Consider the following 26129-nt stretch of genomic DNA (forward strand, 5'->3'; position numbering starts at 1 on the left):
CCTGACCCTCTCAGGAGGTCCAAAGCGAATCTCGCCCCTGACCCTTCCAGAGGGTCCAAGGCGAAAGTCAACCTAGGACTCATTCCTTGCCTTATTTGACCAAATTTTGATTTGCAAGGCATTTTGTTTGGACTTTGGAATTGATTGAACACCTTGAAGAAAATGATAAATTTTGGCCAAGATTGGGAATTTCGCTCCTGACCCTTGCTGAGGGTCCAGAGTGAAATTCATTGTAGATTTCGTTTGCCAACTCGCTTGAATTTGAAACCTTGTTCTTGGCCTTGAAAATGATCTTACCTTGCCCTGTGAAGTGATTTGAAACTAAAAGATTGAGCAAAGTTCCCAGACTCGGACTCGGCTCGGACTCGGCAAGGCCGACTCGACTCGTGACTCGGCTATGACTCGGCGACGACTCGGCTATGACTCGGCAAAATAAAAAACCCTTGAAATTTAGAGATTTTTAACGATTTAAAACTTGTTTCATGCACCCATTATTGAATAAAGCTTAAAGACACTATAACATCATCAAATAGAAGCTGATTTGATCACATACATAAACATACATCCATCACATGCGTAGAAATGTAAATTGTAGCTGAAGGAAATAGAAAACATAGATATATAGAGTTATAAATGTTGTCAAATGTATATAAAACCATGACATCAAATGTTCCCAAACATATATATAACTGTAAACAAAAACAAGTCTATGGCTCAGGCTCTAGCTAATCCTGAGCCTCAGAGTAGTCTGTCTGCCTCCTACAAATGCGTCTAAGGTAGGTCCTGGATGACTGAGAAGCCATAGTCTCCGCCTGTGAGGTGCCTGTGCCGGATCGTGCTCTATCCTCCTCCTCTGCCATAGCCACAGCCTCAGCCTCTCTGTCTGCCTGGTCAACCCACTCATGGTCCTCCTCAGTGAAGACGGGATCGGTAGACTCAGTGATCCACTCAGACTCTGGATCGATCTCCGCTAAAGTGATCGGAGAGGAGTCAGTGTCCAAAATCTGTCTGGTCCTAAGACGGAGGTTGTAATGAACAAAAACAAGATCATTCAACCTCTCCACAGACAATCTATTACGCCTCTTCGAATGGATGTGCTCGAACATTGACCAATTGCGCTCACATCCAGAAGCACTGCATGGCTGGCTCAAAATACGGATGGCAATTTTTTGAAGGTTTGGGGTTGAGGGCCCAAACATTTGCCACCATCTATCTGAAATAACGAAAAAGAAAAAAAAATCAAACTCATTTCCAACTTTAAGGCTAGATTATAAAATCAAAAATTAAAATGCATAAGCCATAAACTTAAGAATCTTAAGTTTACATATATTTCTACCTGGCTGCAATTGTGTTCGAGCCTCTATGCACATGCTGCTTGAGAAGATTGCCCCTTCTCAATTATTATATTTATCCAGCTGGAGCGTTGTTCTTGAGGCTGTGCCATCAGTACACAACTTTTGAACCACTGTATACAGGCCACTAAGAACCTCCTCATCTGCCTTGAAGTCATCACGGAATCGAAATGCCGGATTGAGGTAATAGGCTGCTGCATGGATGGGCCTGTGAAGCTGGTTCTGCCATCTCCTATCAATAATCTCCCAAATGGGGCCATACTTATCCTCATCTCCTGCATATATGGACCTAATGGCCTCCTTGGCCCTATCCATACCCTCATATATATAGCCCATAGAGGGCTTCTCCCCATCAACAACTCGTAGGAGAACTACGAGGGGCTCAGTGACCTACACATAATGTTAAACAAAAACAATTAAGTCACAAATTAAATTAAAAAAAAAGAAAAATTGCAAAGTTAAATTGTTAATAAATTAAAATTAAATTACTAAATAGTAGATACTAGATAGTAGATACTAAATGTTAAATTGTAATAAATTTACCTGCACGGTTTCTCCACAGGGGGTCCAAAAACCTGACTCATCAAAAATGCAATTTACCACATCTATCCCTGCAGTGGTTGTAGCATAGGATGAGGAAGTCCACTCCTCACCAACAAACATACGCCTCAAAGCCGCCTTTGATTTTATCAAGGATTTCAGTGTGAGGAAGTTTGAGGCAAACCTCGTGATGCCTGGACGAGCCAACTCCTTTTGCCCCGTGTATTGCCTCATAATGCTAAGGACCAATGCATGATTGTAGATAAACTTGCTGATATATTTGGCCCTTTCAACTATTGATTTCACCCATTCAAGCTTACCAATATCCTCCAACATGAGGTCAAGGCAATGGGCCGCACAAGGAGACCAAAAAATTTTCGGGTGCCTCTCCATCAAAAGTTTACCTGCAGCAATTTTAAGTTAATTAGAAATTTTGATGTGTTAAGAAAATTTTAAATAATCATAGATGCCTCTCCATCAAGACTTGAAAAGTTCAAAATTTACCTGCAGCAACATAACTTGCTGCATTATCTGTCACCACCTGCACCACATTTTCTTCCCCCACCTCTTGTATGACTTCCTCAATAGCCTCACATAAGTATGTGGCATTTTTCACATGTGAGGAAGCATCAATAGATTTCAAGAACATGGTAGATCCTGAAAATAGAGTTTCAAACTTTCAACAAATCAAAATTTAATTTATTCAATGCATTTAGGGAAGTACAAATTAGAATGAATCATAATCAATCACCTCCGCAGGAAACAAGAAAATTTAGGAGTGTTCTATTCCTCCTATCCGTCCAACCATCTGTCATGATGGTGCAACCCTTTTCTCTCCAAGACTGTCGGTGGTCCTCTAGCTCAACTTTCATATCCTCAACCATTTGTAACAAGAGGGGGCCACTTAACTCAGCATCGGTAGGGGCTTTAAACCCCGCACCACAAATGGTTATGGAATCTACCATGCCTTGCCAATAAGGAGACCTGTCACAAATAGATTATGATTAGACAAAGTAAAATTCAACTTCAAACTATAAATTTACTTTTAAACTTAAAGCAATCAAATCAAAAAGAATTACCTGGCTGCAATAAATGGAATGTTGCAAAAGTACCAAAACTTGCAAATTTGTTTTCTTGCAGCATCATGAACCTCCTTGTTCCAACCCATACCCTCAAGCGAGGGTTGTGCCCCAGGAGTACTACGCGGCACAAAATAACTATCCAACCTGGATTTCCGAACTCTAGGGCCAAAGGTAATAGTGCCACCAGGAGGAGTAGAAGTAGAAGCACTAGCACTAGCAAAAGCACTAGGGTGAAAGGGAGGCATGGAAGAACCCTCTCCAACACAGCCTACGGATGTGGATGCGGATGCGGATGCGGATGCAGATGCGGATGTGGGTGCATGGGAGCCAATAGCACTTAACTCTTCCAATTGCCTCTTCTTAGTTAACTTTTCTTGTTCATGTGTTTCTAATTGGACATAACAGAAACGTTTTGCCTCAGGAGTTTGTAATTTGCATACCTCAATATCATGGCCAGGTATGCCGGCAATATGGTATTTAAATCTATTGATGCCACCAAAATTAATTTCTTTACAAAAAAAACATTTTGTTTGATTTTTTTGTCTGCCAATAAAGTCTTCAGTATATTTCCAAGCCTCATCCTTTTTAGGCATTGTGAAAAATGAATGTTTTTTAAACGTGAAAGCTGCTGCAATAAGAAAATTTAATAAAGTTATAAACTAATAGAAAAAATCAGGAAACCCTACTTTAAAAAAAAATAAAATTGTAAATACATGTTTACAATTTTTTTCTAAAAAAATGTAGGGTTTGCACTTTGCCATTATTCTACTTCTCTCATTGTAATTAAGCTAAAAAAATAAAAACATTCAAGATTTGGAAAGTTAACTGTTAAACTAAAAAAAAATTAACAAACAAATGAAAAAAATCCATTAACATACTTAAAAAAACAAGCAAAATCTACCTTACCTCTTTCAAATGAGTTGAGAAGTCTTGCTTTGGACTCCTTGATGCTCTCAATGCAAGCCTATGGCCTCCCCAATGTGATTTGTGGTCTCCTTGATGCTCTTCTTCCTTGCTGATTGCAAACCTATGGCCTCTTGTTTTCCTTCCTCTCTCTCACTTTTCCTCTCTTCTTCTCACAAATAACAATTAAAAGACCTTTTAGGGTTATACCAAAGAGAATCGAAAAAAAAAACAAATGAAAAAGCTCTTTTTTTTTTTTTTTTTTTAAGTTCGAATTATGCCTATCGCGCGGCCGAGTCCTGGACCTCGGACTCGGCGAGTTTTGGCAAAACTCGCCTGACTCGCGAGTCAGGCGAGTTTTGCCCAAAACTCGCCGAGTCCGAGCGGCGAGTCGGCAAAACTCGCCGAGGTTGGCTCGACTCGCCAACTCGGCGAACTCGCCTGACTCGCGGCGAGTTTGGGGACTCTGAGATTGAGCAATTTAGCCTAGATTGTAAATTTCGCTCCTGACCCTTGCCAAAGGTCCAGGGCGAAAATGTGGTTCAAGTTTATTTCTCGCTAATTTTGGCTAACTTGTTTTGTGCAGGGTTTCCTGGAGAGAAGATTGGACGTTACTGGATGCATTTGAAAGTTTGAAAATTGTTGAATTTTGCGCAACAAAGATAATTTCGCCCCTAACCCTTACTGAAGGCCCAGGGCGAAATTCTCCATGAAGGTCATTTTTAGCATTGTTGTGGTCAAGATGAGGTATTAAAGGCAAGAAGAGCGGTGGAATGAGCATGATGAAGCCCCAAACCCGTTTGAAGACCAAAGGATGAAGGAGTTTTGCCTAGAGAAGGGAAATTCGCTCCTGACCCTCTCTGAGGGCCCAGGGCGAATTTCTTGTGGACACACTATTTTATCCTTTTTTGGACATGAGAATTTATTCATAGCATGAAACAAGTTAACATCTTCCTTAGCCAAGGAATTTCGAGATGAAAAGTGAATCAATTTGATCATGATGGCAAAAAGTGCTCCTGACCCTCACTGAAGGTCTGGAGCTTGATTTTCAAATTTGCACTGTTCTTGCAGGATCAAAGTGATTTTATGATTGGAAGAGATCAAGGAAAGCATGTTCTATCCGTTGAATATAATTTGAGTGGTCAACAAAGGAGGAAATCAACCCAAAAAACAAAAGGCGCTCCTGACCCTCACTGAAGGTCCAGAGCTAAATTCTCAAAAGTTCATTTTTCTTGCAAGGTCAAAGCAATTTTTTGCTTGGAATGGATGCGTAGAGGTATGTTTTACCCATTGAAGAAAATTTGGAGGACTAACAAAAGATGGATAAGCTTGAATTTGCAAAATCGCTCTTGACCCTCTCTAAGGGTCCAGGGCGAAAAAGATATAAATACACTTTCCTCCTAAATATCAAATGAAATCAAACTCAAAACTCCAGTTAAAAATGCCATTTAAATGCCTAGATGAAGTTTTGGACAGAAAAAAGGAGGTATGCAAGGTCTAGATTGAAAAATCGCTCCTGGCCTTCATCAAGGGTCCAGGGCGAAATTGATGATATCCTTCATTTTTTGCATTAATTGAACGTTGACATTCCTTGAAATTCACCAAAATTTGCTAACTTTGGGGCATTTTTAAAAAAATTAAAATTAAATTGGCATTAAATAAAGACATTTTGGCATTTAATAAATTGATTTTAGGCCTTAAAAAAATCGAACTTTTATTGTGAAGGCATTTAAAATTAATTTTTATTAAATTAAAACTAAATGTGGAGCGCACAAGGCCTTATTTTCACTTATTTTGCCAAGTCGGCCCCCCTTTTTTTTGGAAATTTATTTATTTTTAACCTCTTTTTGCCAAGTCGGCCTAGAGGGAGCAAAGGGGTGAGCGCTCTATATATTTGAGGTGTTTTTTCACAATTCAAATCATTCAATCATCCTTTCAAGTGCGAATTTGGAGAGCTAATTGAAGGTGCGAAATCTAGCTGGAGTGGAGCGAATTTCTACTAAGTGTGGAGACTAAGGAGGGCGAAATTCATCTTGAAGGCTATTGGAGAGGCGAATTTCTTGCTAGATTGGAGGATAATTTCCAGATGTTTTGAAGGTATTTGAAGGCGAATTTCCAGATTTTTGAAGAGGCTAGTGGAGTTTATTCTTTTCCAAGCTAGAGGAGGCTTAATTCATCCAAGGGAGGACTATAATCTAAGCTTGTCCATCAAAATCTGGTTTTCTTTCATCCGTTGCCAAGGTTTTGTAGTTAAGCAATCAAAAAGGAGGTATGAAGAATCATTTTTGAAGTTCTTATTCAAGACTTATTGTGATCCCATTGCAATTTTGTAAAATCTAAGTCTTGAAGATCCAAATTCCATTCATAATTAAATTGAAAATGTATAGTTCTTAATTTATCATGACTTTTTTCAAATTAATATCTTAAGTTTTACCTTTGAAAGGTCTTAAATTTCATGCTTTGAGGTTTGATGCTCAAAAGACTAACTTTAATATTTTGTGTAGGCATCAAATGGAGATCCTGGAGTTGGAAAATCAAGCCAAATCAAGGACGGTCTCCTCCAAGAAGATCAAGCAAGGATAAGGGCAACCTCCTCCAGTCAAGCATCGACAAGGATGGCCTTCTTCGATCCGGCATCATCAAGAATAACTTCTTCCAATCCAACATTCCAAGGCGAGATACATTATCATCCTGCAAAATCAAAGACAAAAGAAGTCAGAGCAAAGGGTTCATTGAAGAAGCAGATAGTTCTAGAAGAGTTAATTAAAGCTAGCTTCTTAGCAACATCAAATTGGCATCAACCAAGTGTCAGACGAGTTGGCATCCTAGTCATCACTTCTCCAGTCAGTGTGGTCCACCTCAGCATGTCCAGATTCAATGTACCTAACTCATGGAAGGTGGCACAAATTTCTATGTACCTACCCCAGCTATCCATTGGTTGAATTTTCCAGAGAAGACATGTGTCCAATTAATACAATTATTTCATTGGTCAAGGATTAAATGTTATGTAATGGTTGTAACAAACCCTAATTAGGGTTTTCATTGTTGAATCTTGGCCATTGATCTCAAATTGATCTTAGCTATCGAATTGTATTAAGGGCACTATATAAGCCCCAGCTCTTCATTTGTAAAGGATATAGAAAGCAGTTAATAGAAGACAGATAGAGAGTAGTTAGAAGGTGATTAGCTAGGTTGATAGAATAGCAATTAGAGTAGAGTAGAGAGAGAAGGCAAAGATTGTTGCCAAGAGGTTGTTGTAAAAGACTTGTGAAACTTCATTGAAGAAATGGTGAAATTTATGGGTCGATTCAACAATTTGCATGGTCTCTATACTTCTCATGTTTGATTTTATGTTATTAGATGAGTGGAAGAAATGTGTTTGATTGATGGTGAAATTCGTACATCCATTCTACTAGCAGTTTGTTGATTGCAGACTTGCCTTGTGTAGTCAACTGGAATCATTCAGCTTAAGCTTAACTTCAATTATCGCTTCTTCATTGATATGCATCAGCCTGATGGTGTCTATGCCTGCAGTGATGATTTGAACATCATAAAGCTTTCCTTCGAAGATCGCACTAACCTTGTGGAGATGGTCCTGGGATGTCAAAACAAGACTTAGTTAGAATTTCATCAAAAATCATTCATTGCTCCTACATTCTCAGTATTAGGATTAGATCCTTTCCTCGCCCTCATCTTTTTTCCTTTTTTCAAATCAAAGCTAGTGAAATCTCGTGTTCCAGCAATATTCAAAGCAAATCAGACGTTCAGTCATCAAGTGTAAGTCCCCTTGTGATTCCAGCAAATCACATCATACCACAGAGAGCTTATCCACACGTAGAGATCCTACAACGAAGAACCTTGAAGTCACCCTGATTGATCCTTTTCACGATATCTTCAGCATTCAAAGGCTTTACTCAAGAGAGGATAAGGTACCCTTTAGGTATTTTATTTTGTGTTTAATAGTGTACAAAATACACGTCAACAACACCCCTCTGAAAACCTTCTTGAAGACATAAACCCTAATTTAGCTTTTGATTAGCCTAGGGGTTTCCAAAATAGGCTAAGACTCCATCCATCAATCTAGAATTGAGAAGGGGACATTACATGTGTGAATAAGTGGAATTTCACATTACGGGGGGAAATATTCCATCTCAGTTGTGACCTAATCACACATCACCTCATTGAAGACGGGGACCCCCTACTTTTTAGGCCCTCTCGGTCTTTTGGTTTTAGTTTTTGGGGTCTTTTGGTAGCAGTCTCGTCAGTCTCTTTGAGTTTGTGAGTGAGGGGGGTCATTTTGATCGAGTCTGCTTTTCGTTTGAATGAATTCGGTTAAGTCTAGGGCTCGTTTTATCAGTTTTAGGGTTTCTACCTTTTGTCCTAGATTTTAGGGGTTTCCTTTTAGGGTTTTTGAAAACTAAATGTAGAATTGGAATCAAGACCTTTCAAGGAACCTCCCAATGAAATTTGAGCGAATTTTGAGCAACTTTCTATTTTTAGAAAGTTCCTATTTTTTAGGGATTTCACTACCTCCCGGAATGTCTTCATTTTGCCAAAAATCAAACGTACTATTTTTAGTAAGTTTCTATTTATAGTAAGTCATCCTACATTCTGTTTTGGGGTCTAACACTGACATTTTGAAAAGTTTCTATTTTTGGAAAGTTCATTTTTGACTGGACCATTCAGGCAGATGTTGAAGACTGAGCATTCTTGAAGATCTGTACATATCCAGAAAGTCAAAAGCAAACAAACTAGATTAAAAATGGTTAACTATGGCAATCCATTCCAGAAGTGGAAAGCATAAAATCACTAAGTCTGAAAAGTTCATCTCTATTCCTGAAGTGGCATTTTAATCTGGAAACATCAAAATCATCTAAGTCTGGATGAAAGGGGATCAAATTCCAAGGCAAAGTGATTTTGGTGCCCAAGATCATGTATGGGCGCCAAATCAAGGTTATCATGGAACTCATCAAAAATGTCAAAATCCTTCCCTACATGCAAAATGCACCCAAGCAGGAGGTCAGCCCTAGGAGTCAGATGGGCGCCAAAGTGGAGTCATCATGGAAAGTTGAAGATGTAAAAAAAAATCCTTGGCAATATCAAAGTTCTGCCCTAAGACAAGGAAGGGCACCAAAACCAATAGGTTGTGGACAATCCAAAATGAATGAAGTTCCTCCACACATGCACAAATGTGCCCATGCATAAGAATAGGCACTAAAATCAGTTCATCATAAAAAATGAGCAAAACACAAAATTCCATGCCTTAGTAAACACAATGCCCAATGATGAAGGCGCTAAAAGGGGTAAGTCAAGGAAAATGCCAAAAGTATAAGATTCCTCCTCAAGGTGAAAATTTCGACCAAGAGAGATATGAGGCGCCAAAACCAAGGGTCTTAGAAAATCCAAGACCATCAAATTTTCTCAGCATGAAAATCCGCCCAAGGAAGGATTGAGGTGCCAAAATGCAAGCATGGAAAATTAAGAAATTTGAAATTCCTCCACTAAAAATGAATTCCACACCTTGGAAAATTGAGGATATTGTCTAAGGCATGAAAATCCAAGGGTCAAGGATAAATGAAAAAGTAGAAATCCCCTGGGTAAAAAATTTGAAAAATCTATTTTTAGCCACCAAAACTCATCATAATTCAAATTTTTTTGCAGATTTGGACTCGTGTGGGAATTCTCTCTCTTGGACCCAGGTCCTAAATTTTAGGAAAGTTCCTCAAAAATAGGAGGTGGTGGAAAAGCTTGGAAAGTTCCCTCTGAAGCAAGAAAAGTCGAGCCAACTAGACGAATTAGGTGACTCTTGAAGAATCTTCCAAAATCCCTCTAAAATTTGAAAAAATTTGAAAAAATTGAAAATGATGAGGTGGCGAGGGAATATTCCAAATTATGACATGCAACTCAACACAATGAAGGAAAGTTCCATTTTCATGGCGTAGTGAGAGGGGAAAGTATGATGCATAATTAATGCAATTGCCAAATTTGATTCCTCCTAACTTAGTAGCACGTTGAAGAAACTCTATATAAGAATGAAAGTACAATTCACTTCTCACGTGCGAATTTCAAGAAATAAGAGTTGGAGTGAAGAAAGTCATACTTAGAGAACTTCTTTCATCCTTTTCAAGAAGCTTTTCCAGGATGGCAGAATCAAGCAAGGCCTTCAAAATCAGGATGTTTGGGACAGTAGGGCACAATCCATCTCCTATTGCTACTAAGATAGTCAGAAGTGGAATTGTTGCGGCAGCAGGTTTTCCTCCTCCAATCTGTTGGTAAACAGATTTGTCACTGCGGTCGTTTATCTGAAATTGACTCTGTTTGCCCGATGAGCAATGACAAATGTTCCAACAATTGGAGAGATTGTGGAAAAACCACAATCTTCCTCTGTGTTTGAGAGGGGCAGCTCCCTCGTATGATGGGATATTTGAGATTTTTGTGTACTTTTAACCTGAAAGTACAAAAAGGAGAAAACACAAAACTAGAGAAATATGACTAACAGGAACCCCAATGATAGACATACGAAAACCAACTGAGATTCCACAACTGATAATGATTACAAAGGGGGTTTGAGCACAAAATAATTGTTGATATGCAATGATGAAGAAATAAAGATAACAAATCTTGACATACGGAAAGAGAAGTTATCTTGACACATCTAGCTCAAGATACCAGGAAGTGATTGTGTTTCATTACATCAATTGCATATATTGTTGATAATTCACGTGAGCACAAAAAGGAATTACTAATTTAACATACGAAAAATCAGTAATGACAACTTAGAAGAACATCAAGAACACACAAACTTGAAAGCATTCTTTATCGTCTTTGTGAGATTATACAATCTCATAAACCTCTTTGTACATAGTGTAAAATCAAAATTCATTACAAGATTCTCTAACAATTTCTGCAGAGTTTCCCCTCTGTCAAAAGTTCCCCCCCTCTTTACAAATGAAATAGCCTTGCATTTATAGGCTTCCCAAAATAACCACCTTAGTAACTAACTTTGGATAGGTTAATAACTAACTCATTTTTATGCAAAAAGAGCTTAGTTAAAAACTACTTCACTTTTGCATGAATAAGGTCCACTTTCTAACCTTTAGTTACAATGAGTAACATAAGTCACTTTTACAAAAATACAAGTTCAAACTTGTAATATCGATGAAGAACCAAGTCATGAGTTATGTTAAGGCACTTCTCCATAAAGATAAAAAGATCTTGCATTGAAAAATATTTATCAATTGGAATCTTCATTCATGACACAAAGAAACCATTCACGAACATCTTCCTTCCAATAACACACTCTTTGACTACATCACTTAAACATCTTTCATCACCACTTCACATGCTTGTTGATTGTCTTCGAAAGATAACGTTCATTGTAAGATATCTGATAAGTTGCTCAAGCTTCCTTAGAATTTGTTTGACACATAATGAGATGAGAAAAGATAAAAACTTTCATTTGCATAGTTATCCCACCTTCATCAATGCTTTCTTTGCATCTAGGCATACACATTGGGAGCTAATGACATTATTTATCATGGAGGATTTCATGGCAAGCCTTGTACATGAGATATTTTGATTCATTATGAGAAATACCTTCTAGTTTGCTCGAGGCATTTTTCAATGTCCTTTCTTGCTATCATCCTCAGGGATATGACTATATTTTCATATTTTTGAGCCATTTCTTAAGAGATGTAATTGGACCGATTTTGATAATTTGCTTGTACCATGCTCATCTTTACATAACTTCGAGTCACATGAATGTTTGGAATAAGATATTGATAGTACCCCATATAAATTTACTTGTGAAATTGGTTGAAGAAATCCATGGTGTAACAACAATTGCAAGTATCTTCTCATCTCCCACATTTTGCATGCATGTCTACACAAACCTACAACTGTGAATTGCATTTGTTTGAAATTTTATGAAGCCTATTCAACAAATCGATTTATGTTGTTCTTATAATCATTGAATCTCATCCCTCGAGATGACATCTCTTGGAGGCATTTAGTCAAACAAATCACGTGCGTTGTCACGGTCCCTTGAGGCTTTTTGTCAAACAGTGAACATGTCATGTTTAATCCTTCCATATTTTGCATGCATGTTCGCAGGACAATTGCAAACAATATATCATTGACATTTGCTTGACAATTTCTAAATTATTATTTAACAAATACATGTTGTGCATGAACTTCCAACGTATCCATTTTGTGAACATTTTGCAGTCATTTCATTTCCCTCTTTGTGGCGACGTCTCTTTGAGCATTTGGTGGCTTTTAATGGATGTTTATAACCTGTTCATCCAATTCTCGCTGCTTTTGTTCTGGTCGAAGGATTGCTCACTCAACCTTCACTAAACCCGAGCTTGGCCACCCCCGAAGTTATATAGAAATCTCCAGGCAAGACAGTTGTTAATTGCCCATGCGGATGGACTACAAGTAGTTCTCTTCCCACATTTGACTAAAGCTACCCGAGGTAATCGGAGAGCCTATGCAGGCAAGGAGGAAATTGGCAAATTTGTTGAACTAAACTCCACACCTGCCAATTGCATTTGCTTGGAAGTTTTGCAAGCTTTGAGATGACATCTTTGTGAAGCATTCTATCAAATCCCTTGTGCATATGCCGCAATCATTACATGTAATGAGGTGACATAAATTTGAGGTATTTTGTTGAACAGTTCACTTACCTTGTCTACGCTCCCACGATTTGCATTTGTCCAACGCATCACAGCATTGTCTATGCTTCCATAATCTACATTCATGTCTACCAGAGCAGTTGCAACTACAACATCTGGCGAAATCCCTCTATCTTTATGCTTTGATGAATCTCCATTTAATGGTTGTGGAATTCGGCCTTACATCTTTCGATTGCACTTGCATTGTATCAAACAATTATCGTGCAATGTTGATGCTTCCACGATCTTTGCCATGCTTCACGGTTCTGCCTGAGCATTCGGTCAAATGTCACGTGCAATGTTGATTCGCCATGCTTGACAATTTACAGTCATGCGGAATTGAGTTTTACACCAGCCAATTGTGACATGCATATCCTGCCATCTTTTCACTTCATTCCTCGAGTTGACATCTCTTTGAAGCACTATGGTAAACACTTCGCGTGCATTGCAACTTTGATAACTGCAATTGCAGCATTCTGTCAAACCTCTCATGACAGGCTATGCTTTCACGACTTGCAAATTACGTCTAACAGAGTAGTCGTAGCTACAACATCCGATGAAATTCTTCTAACCCTTTTAAGCTTTGATGAATGCCAATGACCTGTTCATGAGCTCTCATTTTTGTGTGGATGGGAAGGATGGGGCAGATCAGATTTGCATCATTAACTATATTGTCTTCGCTTCCACATTTTACATATTGTGTAATGCCATGAGACTGCATTTCATTTGAGCATTTTTCTTAAATCTCTTGTGAAAAAGGTTAAGAATGCTCCAAAAGGGAGCATTTCTAACCTTTTTATGCAAAGCGGGTCCACACAAGGTTAGGAAATAAGGTTAGAGATGCTCCGTTTTGGAGCATTCTTAACCTTTTCTTTTTGAGGTTATAAATCTGGGTTAACAATGCTCGAAAATGGAGCATTCTTAACCATTTTCTTTCAAAGACTATGATTTTGACCTCCAAAAACCATTGGCTATAAAGGAGAACAAAGGGGAAATGAAGATAATGATGTTTTTAGATAACTTTCTCCCTCAAATGACCACAATATTAAAACAACTGAAAATATTAAATTATTTTTGAAAAATAATTTAAATATTTTCAATTTAATGCCCAAACTTAAGAAAAATGGCCATAACTTTTAAATGGTAAGGAGTTAGGCTCTGAAATTTGAAACACATGTTGATGGTAGGGAAATGAGCACACATCATCATTTATTCCTCATGACGATACCTAGGATGAGGGATTTTAATTATTTGCGAGAGAGGGACATCAAAATTTGAAAGTTTAAAATATGGCAAATTGTGAACTAGGTTCAGACAAAAATTTGGCATATGACACAAAATGATGCTTAGGATATGTCTACCAAACGATTTCCCTCAATTCTTTGTAATTTTCAAAATTCATCCATTTTTCATATTTTGACTGACAACAACCTTGGATCACGTGCTCACTCATTACGCATAGACACATATTTGGGCTTTCATTCAACATTGGGACCAATTTCAAGTTCAAAATTTTGGGTATGTCAAATATGGGGAAACACAATCCAATGTCCAGACTTGATCATGGAATGTGCAAAACACTACAATCCAGAAAGGAGGACAATTTCAACATCAAGTGGCAAGTTGTTAGCCACTTTGACTCCAAAATCAATTGGTGAAGCCTTCGGAATTCTTTTACATCATTCGATGACTTACCGGACCATGAATGGAGCTAAGGCAATATATGATGCAGGTCCTGAAAGATGTGCGGAGACTATCAACAAGCATTGGTTGCTGAGGCCTAGACCGTACATCTCCAAAATGCCAAAGACACTCACTATCTTCGAATTCAAACAGAAATATGTGGACCTCGTAATGATGTTGAGCATGATAATCTAGTGTCCACATACCATTAATTTTGAGCCATGGATGTTTTTCTACATTGGTGAGGTTATGAATTCCAATGGGTTAGTGGACTGGGCCATGTTAATCAGCCACTACATCCATGAACAGCTGAAGGATTTGAAAGAAAAGAAGTCCCAATCCTTCTACATGAGCTCGTATGTAATTTATATGCTTGTGAGGATGGGTGGCTTCGATGGTTTGCCGGGAAAAGGTGTAATGTCCCCTTTTTAGCGCAACATGATATGGGGTGTCGTTAGCCTATTCTGACATGGTCCCGAAGGCTAACAAGGACATTGGTGGGATCCTGAGGTGTTTTGGCCTAGGTGTTTTCAGTTTCAGGCCAATCGGTGCTGCTCTGACAGGGTTTCTAGACACTTACTATTTATAGTAAGTTAGTTCCCAAGCAGTGACTTGAAATTTTTAGTGTTTCCTTGGTTGGCATAATTATCAGTAAAAATGTTTGAAGGCGACAATGATTTAAAGAGATTATCAACAATGTTTTAATATTTAACGATAAAGTGTAAAGTTAAATTAAATATTTAACTTTATCGTTATATTATAAGGTTGGGAATATAAAGTAATGTTTAAAATATTAAAAGTTCCCTTTAATGTGTACATTGTGGGAAATAATATTTTATTCTAAAATGTATTATCCCACATTTAGGAAATGAAGTGTTTTGCATCCAGGAAGAAGATATAAATGGAGGTTGAGAGCTCTCTTCTGGGGTATGCTGGGGATGAGATTAATGTTATGTTGTTGGATTTCGTAGAGATCTGATTATTGGGCTTGGAGGACGGAATCCCTCTTTGCTAGCATTCTCTTCGCTGTTGAAAGACACAGTCAGGAGGATTAATGGTGTTTTCATTCAGGAAACACATTGGGCTTCATCTGGTGCTCTCGCATGAAGTTTTTACAGGGGTTTGAAAGTGCAGATTTGAAGATAGTGATTTTGCTACAGTACTGCGCGAATAGTGTTTTTGCTACAGTACCGCGTGAATAGTGTTTGCTACAGTACCACGTGAATAGTGATTTGCTACAGTGCCGCATGAATAGTAAAAATGCTACAGTGTCGTGAATAGTGCAGCTACAGTGTGTGAACAGTGTTTCAGCAGGTTCTATACTTGTGGAGTTCAGGTTTGAATTTGTTTATTATCATATGGTCTGTAATGTTCTTCAGATCTGATTTGTATGCTTGAAGTTGGAATTAAATAAATACCATCAGCATTAATCTTCTTGTTTTTGGTATTTGATATGTCTGGTTGTTTTTATATTGAATAAACTTTGAAAGCTTTACAATAATATATCAGCTTATCCAATTTATCCTATTGCAAATCAAGAACCAAAAAAACCAGTAGTTAGCTTGCAAGCCAACTGTTTGACAAAATTACACTAAGTAAACAGGACATAAATTTAGTGCCGAACAGGGGGTGCCCATTACAAAAGGAGTCATGGGTTGTGGACCGGCACAGCTGAAAGTTCATGAGAATTATCCTCAGCTGCACCTCTACAAGACTAATCCTTTCAAGCTGGCAAATGGCACTTTTGCCATGTAGCTGACTAGACTTACGCAGAATGAACTTCATACAAGAGTGCCACCACAAGCCAGGGCTCTATTGCAGCAATTTGGGGCCACGTTCCTGCAATTTCCAAAATTCACATATATTAGGACACAGGGTTTCGCTTTCCAGCCATATAAACTGCCACGGTATCCATCTAACAAACTGATACTGTTAAAACTTATGAGGCAATTGACAACTTATGATCAAATTAAGAAGAAGAAAAAGAAGCCATCTATTGAATTCTCAATTGTCCTCGAGGAGTATGTGGAAGTGTGCCCGAACTTGGCAGCAATTGAGAAGGCAACTAAAGAATTGGCATTTTACCGCTTGGCATATTACACCACCAAGTCTCGATATGATCCATATTGTAAGATCAGAATGGTTGTTGGAGTGAAATTTTTACCAAAATTTCACCTAGAAGACTACTAGGAAGATGCGGAGGACGATTTTGATGTCAAAAAGAAGATCTCCAAGCTGCCCTTGCAAACAATCAGAATAGGTGAGGTAATGCAGGAGTCGGATCAAGTGAAGGAAGATTCGAACTTGGTGCAACCAGAATTTGAAAAGGTGAAAGATCAACCTATATAGCTCCCAAATTGGTTAGAACCAGAAGTTGATGATCTAGATATTTTGGCCAGACCGGTTCTAAATTTACTAAACATTGGGTTGATCGACATATAAGAAGGTTGAAGGAAGGAAATGTCCACCTAAGTTTTCAATTAACGGGAAATTTGGATTCCCATAGCAAGGCTACTGAAGGATCTTCACAGGCCCAAACTGAAGAAGGAGAAGTTCGACAGGAAGGAGTTGAGTTCAACAAAGGGAAAAATGCTCCAAAGAGAAAAAGGACGGCAAGCAAGAAGGATGTTCAACGGGAAATCTAGCAAGACTTCCATCAGGAGGTTCATCAAAAAGCTCAGCAAGAAATTCAACAAGAAGTTCAACAGGATGAACCACCACAGAAAAGAGCAAGGGTGGAAAGGATGCAATCACCAGCCAGCTCTTCTAGTGTGCAGGAGGTAGAAATGTTTATACAGGAGAATCCAGTAAGTCTACCTCAAGGCAATCTTCCTAACAATGCTCCATTGCAAGATGTTCTTTACATCAGTACTTCACATAGACCCAATCAGCTAGGAGATCAGAGATAGGAAATTCCTCCTCATCAGGAAGAAACCTGCTAGGATAGTTTCGTAGAAGCTAGGGAGATGGATGAAGTATCGTAGGAGCATGAGCAGATGGAAATTCATAGTCACTCCATTCCCGCTCTGGATTGGTTGATGGATAGATTAAGAAGGGAGCCAAAAAAAGAAATTGATCCAACACCGGAGTTAGAAGAGCTGTTAAAAAGAATGGATCAACCGACAGAGAAGAAGGCTCTCCGGAAATTATCCAAGCTTGTGAGGGATGAATCTGGATCCCAAACCTTGCATATAGCTGAGCCTGCAGTAGATAAAGACAAGAATGAGATTAGGCCGGAAGATTATGTAATCAGACAAGTTGATCTAGGTCATGCTTCTACCGAGTAGGTAATAGAAGACTTCGAGGGGTCTTCCTTAGCCATGAGAGAAAAGACGCAGAAAACAAAGGCAAAATGTAAAAGGCTGAAGGAAGAAGATAGAGCCTTATGTGAATGCATTAGAAGTCTCAAGCAGACGCTCAGAGAAGTAGATCCCTTATTTATTCCTCCTTCCTCTCTCCCTGAGGAATTCGTTGATGACATAGAAGTAATCAAAGAAATGGGTGGAAGGCATCTAAACTGTAGTTGGAAAGTTCATTGAAGACTTAGCTCGTCTTCATTCCATATTAGTTGCCCTTCTAAACAGGTCGGAGGTAGCGGAAGGTCTGTGGAAAAATGTTCACATCTATCAAGACTTAACCATTCCGCGTCTCAGGGCTCTAATGAAGATTCCGAAGTAAACACTGATTGATGGGAAAGTAAATCAGGAGAACGAGGTGTATGACTTTTCCTGATGGTTTTGCGTCGTTTGCTCAAGAAGGAATACCTTTGAAAAATTTAGCATGGAGTCTTCTACCTTAAAAGACTCGATTAGAAGGGTGCAAGAAGAAATTATCAACGGGATTGAAACATTGTTTGCAAAGAAGCTAAGTTGACATGGAGTGACAGTGAACTCCCTGAAATCCCAACTACATGAATTCTTCTGCGTAGGTTCATTTTCTAAGGAACATTTTGCAAATGTTTCTTCATTCTCTAGCACGATGAAGAAAACACAGGAAATGATGGTCGAATGGGAGAACTTTTCCAAGAGCGAGGAAGAAATCACCTTGATGGAGTTTGACATTGAAAGCATGCCAAGTGTCTCCATGGGAGAGCTGGAAGCCATCATCACTAAGTTTATCACGTATGCAATTAATGAGCAGGATAATGGTCATCCATTCTTAGACGAGAATCTTTTGACGGAGTAGTGGTGGCACATTTATTGATGGAATATTTTGACTTAGTGGCAGCCCGGTCAATGCATGTTGAATGCATGAAGAATCTTTTTACATGCAATCGTCATATTAATGATTTTATGACAAATTCCTACCACATGTAGTCGTCGCATGGAGAATGATGGGCATTTATGTCTGCATGAGGAATATTCATGGTATTTTGGGCGAATTTGATGTAATGGGGTGCATTTAATGCATGAATGGATGCCATTTTGGGATTATTTGAATTTATTGTATGTAGGCTTAATGAGTATTAATTGTTGATTCCCACCTTGTTGCATCTTGAGTGAAGAATCTTTCAAGGTGAAACCCTAATTAGGGTTTGCATGTTCCCACGGCTTGTTGACGTGTATTTTGTACACTATCAAACACAGAATAAAATACCGAAGGGTACCTTATCCTCTCTTGAATAAAGCCTCTGATTGCTAAAGATATCGCGAAAAAGGATCAATCAGGATGACTCCAAGGTTCTTGTATGTAGGGTCTCTACGTGTGGATAAGCTCTCTGTGGTATGATGTGATTTGCTGGAATCACAAGGGGACTTACATTTGATGATTGAACGTCTGATCTGCTTTGAATATTGCTGGAAGATAGGACTTCACTAGCTTAGATTTGAAAAAAAGGAAAAAGATGAGGGCGAGGAAAGGATCTAATCCTAACACTAAGAATGTAAGAACAATGAATGATCTTTGATGAAATTCTAACTAAGTCTTGTTTTGACATCCTAGGACCATCTCCACAAGGTTAGTGCGATCTTCGAAGGAAAGCTTTATGATGTTCAAATCATCACTGCAGGCATAGACACCATCAGGTTGATGCATATCAATGAAGAAGCGACAATTGAAGTTAAGCTTAAGCTGAATGATTCCAGTTGACTACGCAAGGCAAGTCTGCAATCAACAAACTGCTAGTAGTATGGATGTACGAATTCCACCATCAGTCAAGCACATTTCTTCCACTCATCTAATAACATGAAATCAAATACGAGAAGTATAAAGACCATGCAAATTGTCGAATCGACCCATAAATTTCACCATTTCTTCAATGAAGTTACAAGTCTTTTACAACAACATCTTGGCAACAATCTTTGCCTTCTCTCTCTACTCTACTCTAATTGCTTCCAACTATTCTCTAACTATTCTAACTATTTTCAACTCTCTAACTCTTATCTAACTATTGCCTTTACAAAATGAAATGCCAGGGCTTATATAATGCCCTCAATACAATTCGATGGCTTAGATCAATTCGAGATCAATGGCCAAGAATCAACAATGAAAACCCTAATTAGGGTTTGTTACAACCATTACATAACATTTAATGCTTGACCAATGATAAAATTGTATTGCTTGGACACATGTCCTCTCTAGAAAATTCCACCAATGGATAGCTAGGGTAGGTACATCGGAGTTTGTGCCACCTTCCATGAGTTAGGTACATTGAATCTGGAAATGCTGAGGTGGACCACACTGACTGGAGAAGTGATGACTAGGATGCCACCTCGTCTGACACTTGTAACTTGGTAAATATTCAACTTGATGTTGTTGAGAAGCTAGCTTTAATTAATTCATCTGGTACTATCTGCTTCTTCAACGAACCCTTTGCTTTGACTTCTTGTGTCCTTGATGTGCAGGACGATTGATGTACCTTGCCTTGGAATATTGGATTGGAGAAGGTCGCCCTTATCTTGATGATGTTAGTCCAAAGAAGGCCATCCTTGTCGATGCTAGACTGGAGGAGGTCGTCCTTGTCCTTGCTTGATTTTCCTTGATGAGAGTCTTCCGACTTGTAGATCCTTCGAGTTTGGGAGTCACCATCTTGATACCTACACAACATTTCAAAATTAGTAACATGTTTTGCAACGTGGAAATATAGACTAGAAAGAGGATTTAAGTTTTAAATTAGGAAACCTCATGATAAATCTTTGAATTATCATTTCCTAAATTTAACTAAGCCACTTGAAATTCAAAATTCAAAATTCAAAATTGAGACTAGGAGAATCTCGCCATACCTCCACTTGAGAACTAAATCTAAGAAAAGATGCAAAATTAAGCAAGTTTGCTAGGCAAAATGTGGGTCGAAGTCTTCAAAATGTGCTTCTTCTATCAACTTCACCACCTCTAGCCTTCAACGCCTTGAGGAAAATTCGCTCCACCTCTGGCCTTAAACAAAAATCGCTCCTTCCTAGACCAAATTTCGCACCTTGTTGCTCTTCTCCAAATCGCATTTGGGTGAATGAGTGAATGATGGATTAACATCGCTCAAGATGCCCCCACTATATAGGCGCTTACCATTGCAATTTCCCATAGGCCGACTTGGAAAAATAGGCCAGAAATTTAATAAAAGAAGAGGCCGACTTTATAAAAACATTAAATAATACCCCAAGCGCCCCAATTTTATTTTTAAATTAATAATAATTAATTTTAAATACCTTTATAATTAAAACTTCGATTTTTTAAAGGCATAAATTAATTATTAAATGTTTTGCGCACTTATTAGATGTCAATTTAATTGCAAAAATATTTCAAGGTTTTATCGAAATTAGCATTTAATGTGTCATAGATGATATTGGCGCCTAGGCATGGCAAGATAATGGACATCAACAAGATCGCTCTGGTCCCTGGGAGAGGGACAGGAGCGCCCTTACACTTTAGCCTTGCAATTCTTGTTTTTCACGTTCAACACTTCATCCTGGACGTCCAAAATGGCATTTTACTTGAAATCTTGAGTTTGATCTATTCAATTTCTGGAACGAATGCTCCTTAGAACCATTTTCGCCCTGGTCCCTTGGTGAGGGACAGGAGCGCCATTTAGTTGTTTGTGCAAATTCTTGATCTCATCGTCCTTGAATTACCTTTAAGGCACAAAACATGCTTTCTCCATTTTATCTTAAGTCGTGAAAATGAGAAATGGTATTTCAATCGTTAGGCTATTAGGCATGTTGAACATTTCGCTCTGGTCCCTTGGAGAGGGACAGGAGCGCCCTAGCCATTTTTCATCAACTTGATGGCCTTTGTTACTTCATTCCTCCGTGAAACCTTTTAAACATCATTTTGACCTTGCGTCTTGACTTGGATTCGTCCGAATTTGGAGAGGAGGGTTAGCTAATGTGTTTTTCGCCCTAGTCCCTAGGAGAGGGACAGGAGCGCCTTGGCCATTATGAGCTCATTTATGCCTTGCTAACTTTCAAAATTACCTTCAATGGGTTGATTACGCCCTCCTTTATTCATCTCAAACATGAAACTTGCATATCCCTCGCCAGATATTTGTCTTGTTTGAAAATCGCTTTGGTTCCTTGTTGAGGGACAGGAGCTTCATTTGAAAATCGCCCTGGTTCCTTAGAGAGGGACAGGAGCGATTTTGTCACTTAGGTTGGTTTTCTCCTTTGCAAGCCACTCAAGTTATATTCAATGGACAGAGCACACTTACTTTGGCGTCTTCGAATCACAAAATCACTTAAATCTTGCGAGGATAATGCAAAATTGGAATTCAAGCTCCGATCCTTCAGTGAGGGACAGGAGCGATTTTTGCTCTCAAGGCCAAATCCTTTTACTTTTCACTTCAAATTTCCTTCGCTGAGGAAAATATCATCTTTTTTCATGCCATGAATAAGAGCCCAAGTCCAAAAAAGGCCCAAGAAGGTGTGTACAAAGAAAATCGCTCTGGTCCCTTGGTGAGGGACAGGAGCGAAATCATCCTGATAAGCGATTTGTTCAACCTTTCATTGCTTTTTGACTAAGTCTGGATGCTTTATCACGTTCATTTTGTCCTCCATCACACCTTTGATGTCTCAATTTGTCCAAACAAGGTCAGGAATGACTCCACTAAGCCTTTTCGCTCTGGACCCTTGGTGAGGGACAGGAGCGATTCGCCTTGGACCCTTGGAGAGGGACAAGAGCGCTTTTCGCTCTGGATCCTCAGTGAAGGACAGGAGCGAAATTTGACTTTTTGAACTCTCCATCAGGATAATTTTTATGGAATATAACATTTAAGTATAAGAAAGAACAAAGATAGAAACATTTCCTTCTATCTTTATTCTTTCTTATACTTTAAGTTATATTCCATATATACTTTCAGGGTGTTTGAGAGTGGTTTCAGACCTCCAGGAGTTATATTGCAAAATCTAGTTTTTTGAGGTTTTTCAGTTTCCAGACTTAGTCAAATTTCAGGATCAGGACATTCCAGACTTAGCCAAATTTCAGGATCAGGACTTCACTCCAGTAGGACCTGCTATCCTATTGATCTCCCCGACAGCACTCAAAATGCAAAGGCTAACTAACAAAACCCTAAAAGACCAAAAAAACAAACCCTAAAAAGCAAAAAACATGGGTCCCCATTTGCAATGGGGCGATGTGTGAAAACGTCACAACACGGCTCAAGGCCTATATAAAGGGGTGATCCCCCTCATTTGTAAAAGGAGAGATTGTTTTCAGAGATTGTTGCTTAGAGTTTTGAAGCAAACACTTAATACATTGTTCGATTGTTGGTGTATTCTTGTGTTGTTTTGAAGCTTGCATGTTCTCACTCTCTTCATTAGATTAGATTTGTTTTAAGTTGTTAGATGAACGGGATTTGATAAGATTGCTTGTTGTAGAATCTAAGTTGATACCTTTTGTGTGTAGCTGATTGTTGCATGCTTTGTAAGGTTAGTCTAAGCCTGTTTTATGTGTGGACTTAACTTCAATTATCGGATGAATGTTGTTAGAACTGATGGCATTCATTGGTGATTTGAAAACCTTTTACACAACCCTTGAAGATTGCACTGCCTTCGCGTAGTTGTGCTATGCTGGTGAAGTGAAGTGTACTTTGATTTTGCACAAGTGATCCCGTCTCTTTGTTCTTAGGACTAGATTAGTCTTAGCATAGCTCTCTAGACCCTTACCTCATTTTACTTTCAGTATATTCCAAATCGAAAAAGTCCTGCAATAGTACGGCCAAGAGAGCAAGAATATATCTGCTATTCACACAACCCAAAGCACATCAACACCCAACCAACCTCCTAAAATTCTTGCTCTCTTGTAGGTTGGTGAATATATCACCAACCTCCTAAAATTCTTGCTCTCTTGTAGTACGGCCAAGAGAGCAAGAATATATCTGCTAGCTGATCCTGGGTGTTGATATATTCACACAACCCAAAGCACATCAACACCCAACCAAGCAGGAATGATTCCATCTTGTTTGTAACTGAGGTTGGGTTGTGTGAATAGTAAACTGAGCTATGCCAAACTAGGTCATGTTGCGAAATTCTCTTCTCTGTACTTCTCCTTCTATACTGTAAACTGAGGTTGGGTTGTGTGAATAGTAAACTGATTTTCGAAGCTAAATCATTCGTATCAAATCCTTGAACTTGCACAAATTTGCTTATCTTCTTCAAGTCAATGCGTAAGGCCCCTTGGGTTAACAACAAACTCATTAACTAATCGAGTCACGTCCACGTTTAAAAGGAACCTTGAAATTAGCCGTTTGATCTTTCTTTGCAATCTCAGCATACGTCCTGATTTTAATCAAGAGAGAGTAAAGTGACCGTTGGTAACTTTACTCTGTGTTAGACATAGTCCTAAAAAACATGTCAACAAGTTGCACTGAAAATTTCTTTTGTTGTTGAAGATCAAGTGGCACAATCATCAATCATTGCTAAGTGTGGGTTATTTCCTTATGTAACTGCCTAGTGTAAAATATTGTAATGAACAAAAGCACTAGAGTAATGTAGTTCATGGATCTTGAAAGGGTTTGTGGGAGGATCCAAAAAACCACATGAGGTGAACAGATGAGTGGGTTCCTGTTCATGTCCAAGTTTATGGTAACCCTGTGTGAAAACCATGAAAGGTTGACGGGAGATGCCTTTCATTTTGAATCAAGATCATGATCCACAAGAGTTGGGATTACTACAAATGAAGGGTGTGAGCTCTTACCATGTTCACACTAAGGGGGGGAATGTTGGGAAAACTATTGTTAGTGTTCACATAGGTGTTACAGTTTATGTGGACATTTAAGTTTGTGTTATAAGTATCATAATATTAAGTTGCTAATCGAAACAACTTAATATTACTATTAGTCACAAAGTTTGTTTGGTATGTTATTATAATAGTGGTATATGTTGAGTTGTTACAACCAACTTAGTCTATTTAGGAATATTGCTTCCTAAATAATAGGATTGGAGAATCCTATAAACATGTAATATCTATTGAATGAAAAGGAATGAAACAATGTATTATTTGTTTTAAAATTATCCTCGTCTACCCATATTTTCAATAAGTCGATGGTAAAAGATGTAAAGGGTGTTATTGTGAATGACTTGGATGGAAAAGTGTATTACTTCAATGTATTCGCTGAATTCAAAAACAAAGTTACTGTGTTGATAGTTCGAAAAGAATATGCTGTCATCAAGGTCGTGGATTGTCAATTGGCTCTGTGATTTCTGTGTCTATATATATACACAGTGATATCATTCAAAGGCTGTGATCAAAGTCACGGATAGCCAGATTGCACAGTAAATATCATTTAAAACTGTGACCAAGGTATCTCTTTCTCACGAAGGAAAGGTATTATTCAGAATTCTATATCATTGAACAATTTTTGTCTAAAGGGTAATATACAAATGAATTCAGAAGTTTCTATTTCTCTTCTGGAAGTGCAGATATCGTGTTCTATTCACACATGAAATACAATTTGTTTAACTTTTGATCTAAGTTGAATCATAGGAAGACAAATACCTGAAGTTATGCATTGATGACAAACAGATCTTTATAGATATACTGACTACATAATGCCATTTATATTGAATGCATTCTAAATATGCAGAAATTCCAAAGTCAGGAGACTAATAAATCTTTCATATAATATCAATATTGTTGAAAGTCTCAAGGATTGTTATTTGTAAATCTACAATTGTTGTGAAGATGAACTTCTATAATATACTATGTGGTTGATGCCACAAAAACTTAAGTTTGTGCTCAAAGGTTTTGGATTTAAAGTGTTGGTGTACTTATAGACAGGGGTTTGGTGACTCCTTAGGGTTGGTGCCCTTAAAACATTGTAAATGGAGTATAGATTGTGAGGTTGGATTACGACGGTAGGTTGGATTACGACGGTAGATCCTAGCAGCTTTCTCACTGTGGTTTTTCCCATCCTGGGTTTTGTTGGCATACGTTTTATCATTCACCGAACATTAGAATAAAATGTCAAGGGCATTCTACCCTCTCTTGATCAAAATCACTACGTATGCCAAGATTGCACGAGAAAGACCACATGGCGACTCCAAGGTTTATATATGCGAACAAGCGACTTTATGTTGGGTAGCTTCCTTGGTCATGTATTGCTGAAATACAAGGGGGACTTACACTCAAAAATATCATTCACAAGCTAGGACTTAAATAAATTTGTCAATAAAAGCTCTTTTCTTCTCTTTTTGGATTTTCGGGTTTAGACTTTCATAAAAAAAGACAAAAGGATAAGGGTTTAGAAGATCTACTCTACTCCTAAGAATTCAAGAGACGGTATTGACTAGGTGAACTCAATAACCAGACTTTGCTTCACCTCGCTTAGGACAGCTACACAAAGTGGATGCAATCTTCAAGGGATGTGCTTATGATCGGAAGTTAAGCATACACAAAGGAAAGCTCAGACTAACTTTACACAATGAAAAAAAATCATTTGTTCATCAAAAGTATGAGCGGAGATACAC

At 38.4% G+C, this 26129-nt stretch overlaps 2 protein-coding genes across 4 annotated transcripts in view; both read right to left on the reverse strand.

Annotated features, from left to right (window-relative positions):
- Positions 1 to 26129, reverse strand: part of LOC131041182 (mediator of RNA polymerase II transcription subunit 23) — a 316846-nt gene that overhangs the window by 35908 nt on the left and 254809 nt on the right. The window lies entirely within an intron of this gene.
- LOC131874555 (uncharacterized) lies at positions 1078 to 3602 on the reverse strand. The gene is made up of 6 exons (XM_059217987.1): positions 2972 to 3602; positions 2644 to 2876; positions 2397 to 2549; positions 1896 to 2296; positions 1337 to 1742; positions 1078 to 1213 (listed from the first exon to the last, which is right to left on the reverse strand). The coding sequence occupies exons 1-5, from the start codon at positions 3565 to 3567 to the stop codon at positions 1395 to 1397; spliced, it is 1731 nt and encodes a 576-aa protein (XP_059073970.1). The 5' UTR covers positions 3568 to 3602; the 3' UTR covers positions 1078 to 1213; positions 1337 to 1394.

The sequence above is a fragment of the Cryptomeria japonica genome, chromosome 3 (assembly GCF_030272615.1).
Source record: "Cryptomeria japonica chromosome 3, Sugi_1.0, whole genome shotgun sequence".
NCBI lineage: Eukaryota > Viridiplantae > Streptophyta > Pinopsida > Cupressales > Cupressaceae > Cryptomeria > Cryptomeria japonica.

Coding starts and splice junctions, on each gene's coding strand:
- LOC131874555 (XM_059217987.1), bottom strand. CDS start 3,567: ATGCCTAAAAAGGATGAGGCTTGGAAATATACTGAAGACTTTATTGGC. Junction 2,877..2,971: donor ATTCCATTTATTGCAGCCAG/GTAATTCTTTTT, acceptor TATTTGTGACAG/GTCTCCTTATTGGCAAGGCA. Junction 1,743..1,895: donor CCTGTGGAGAAACCGTGCAG/GTAAATTTATTA, acceptor CATTATGTGTAG/GTCACTGAGCCCCTCGTAGT.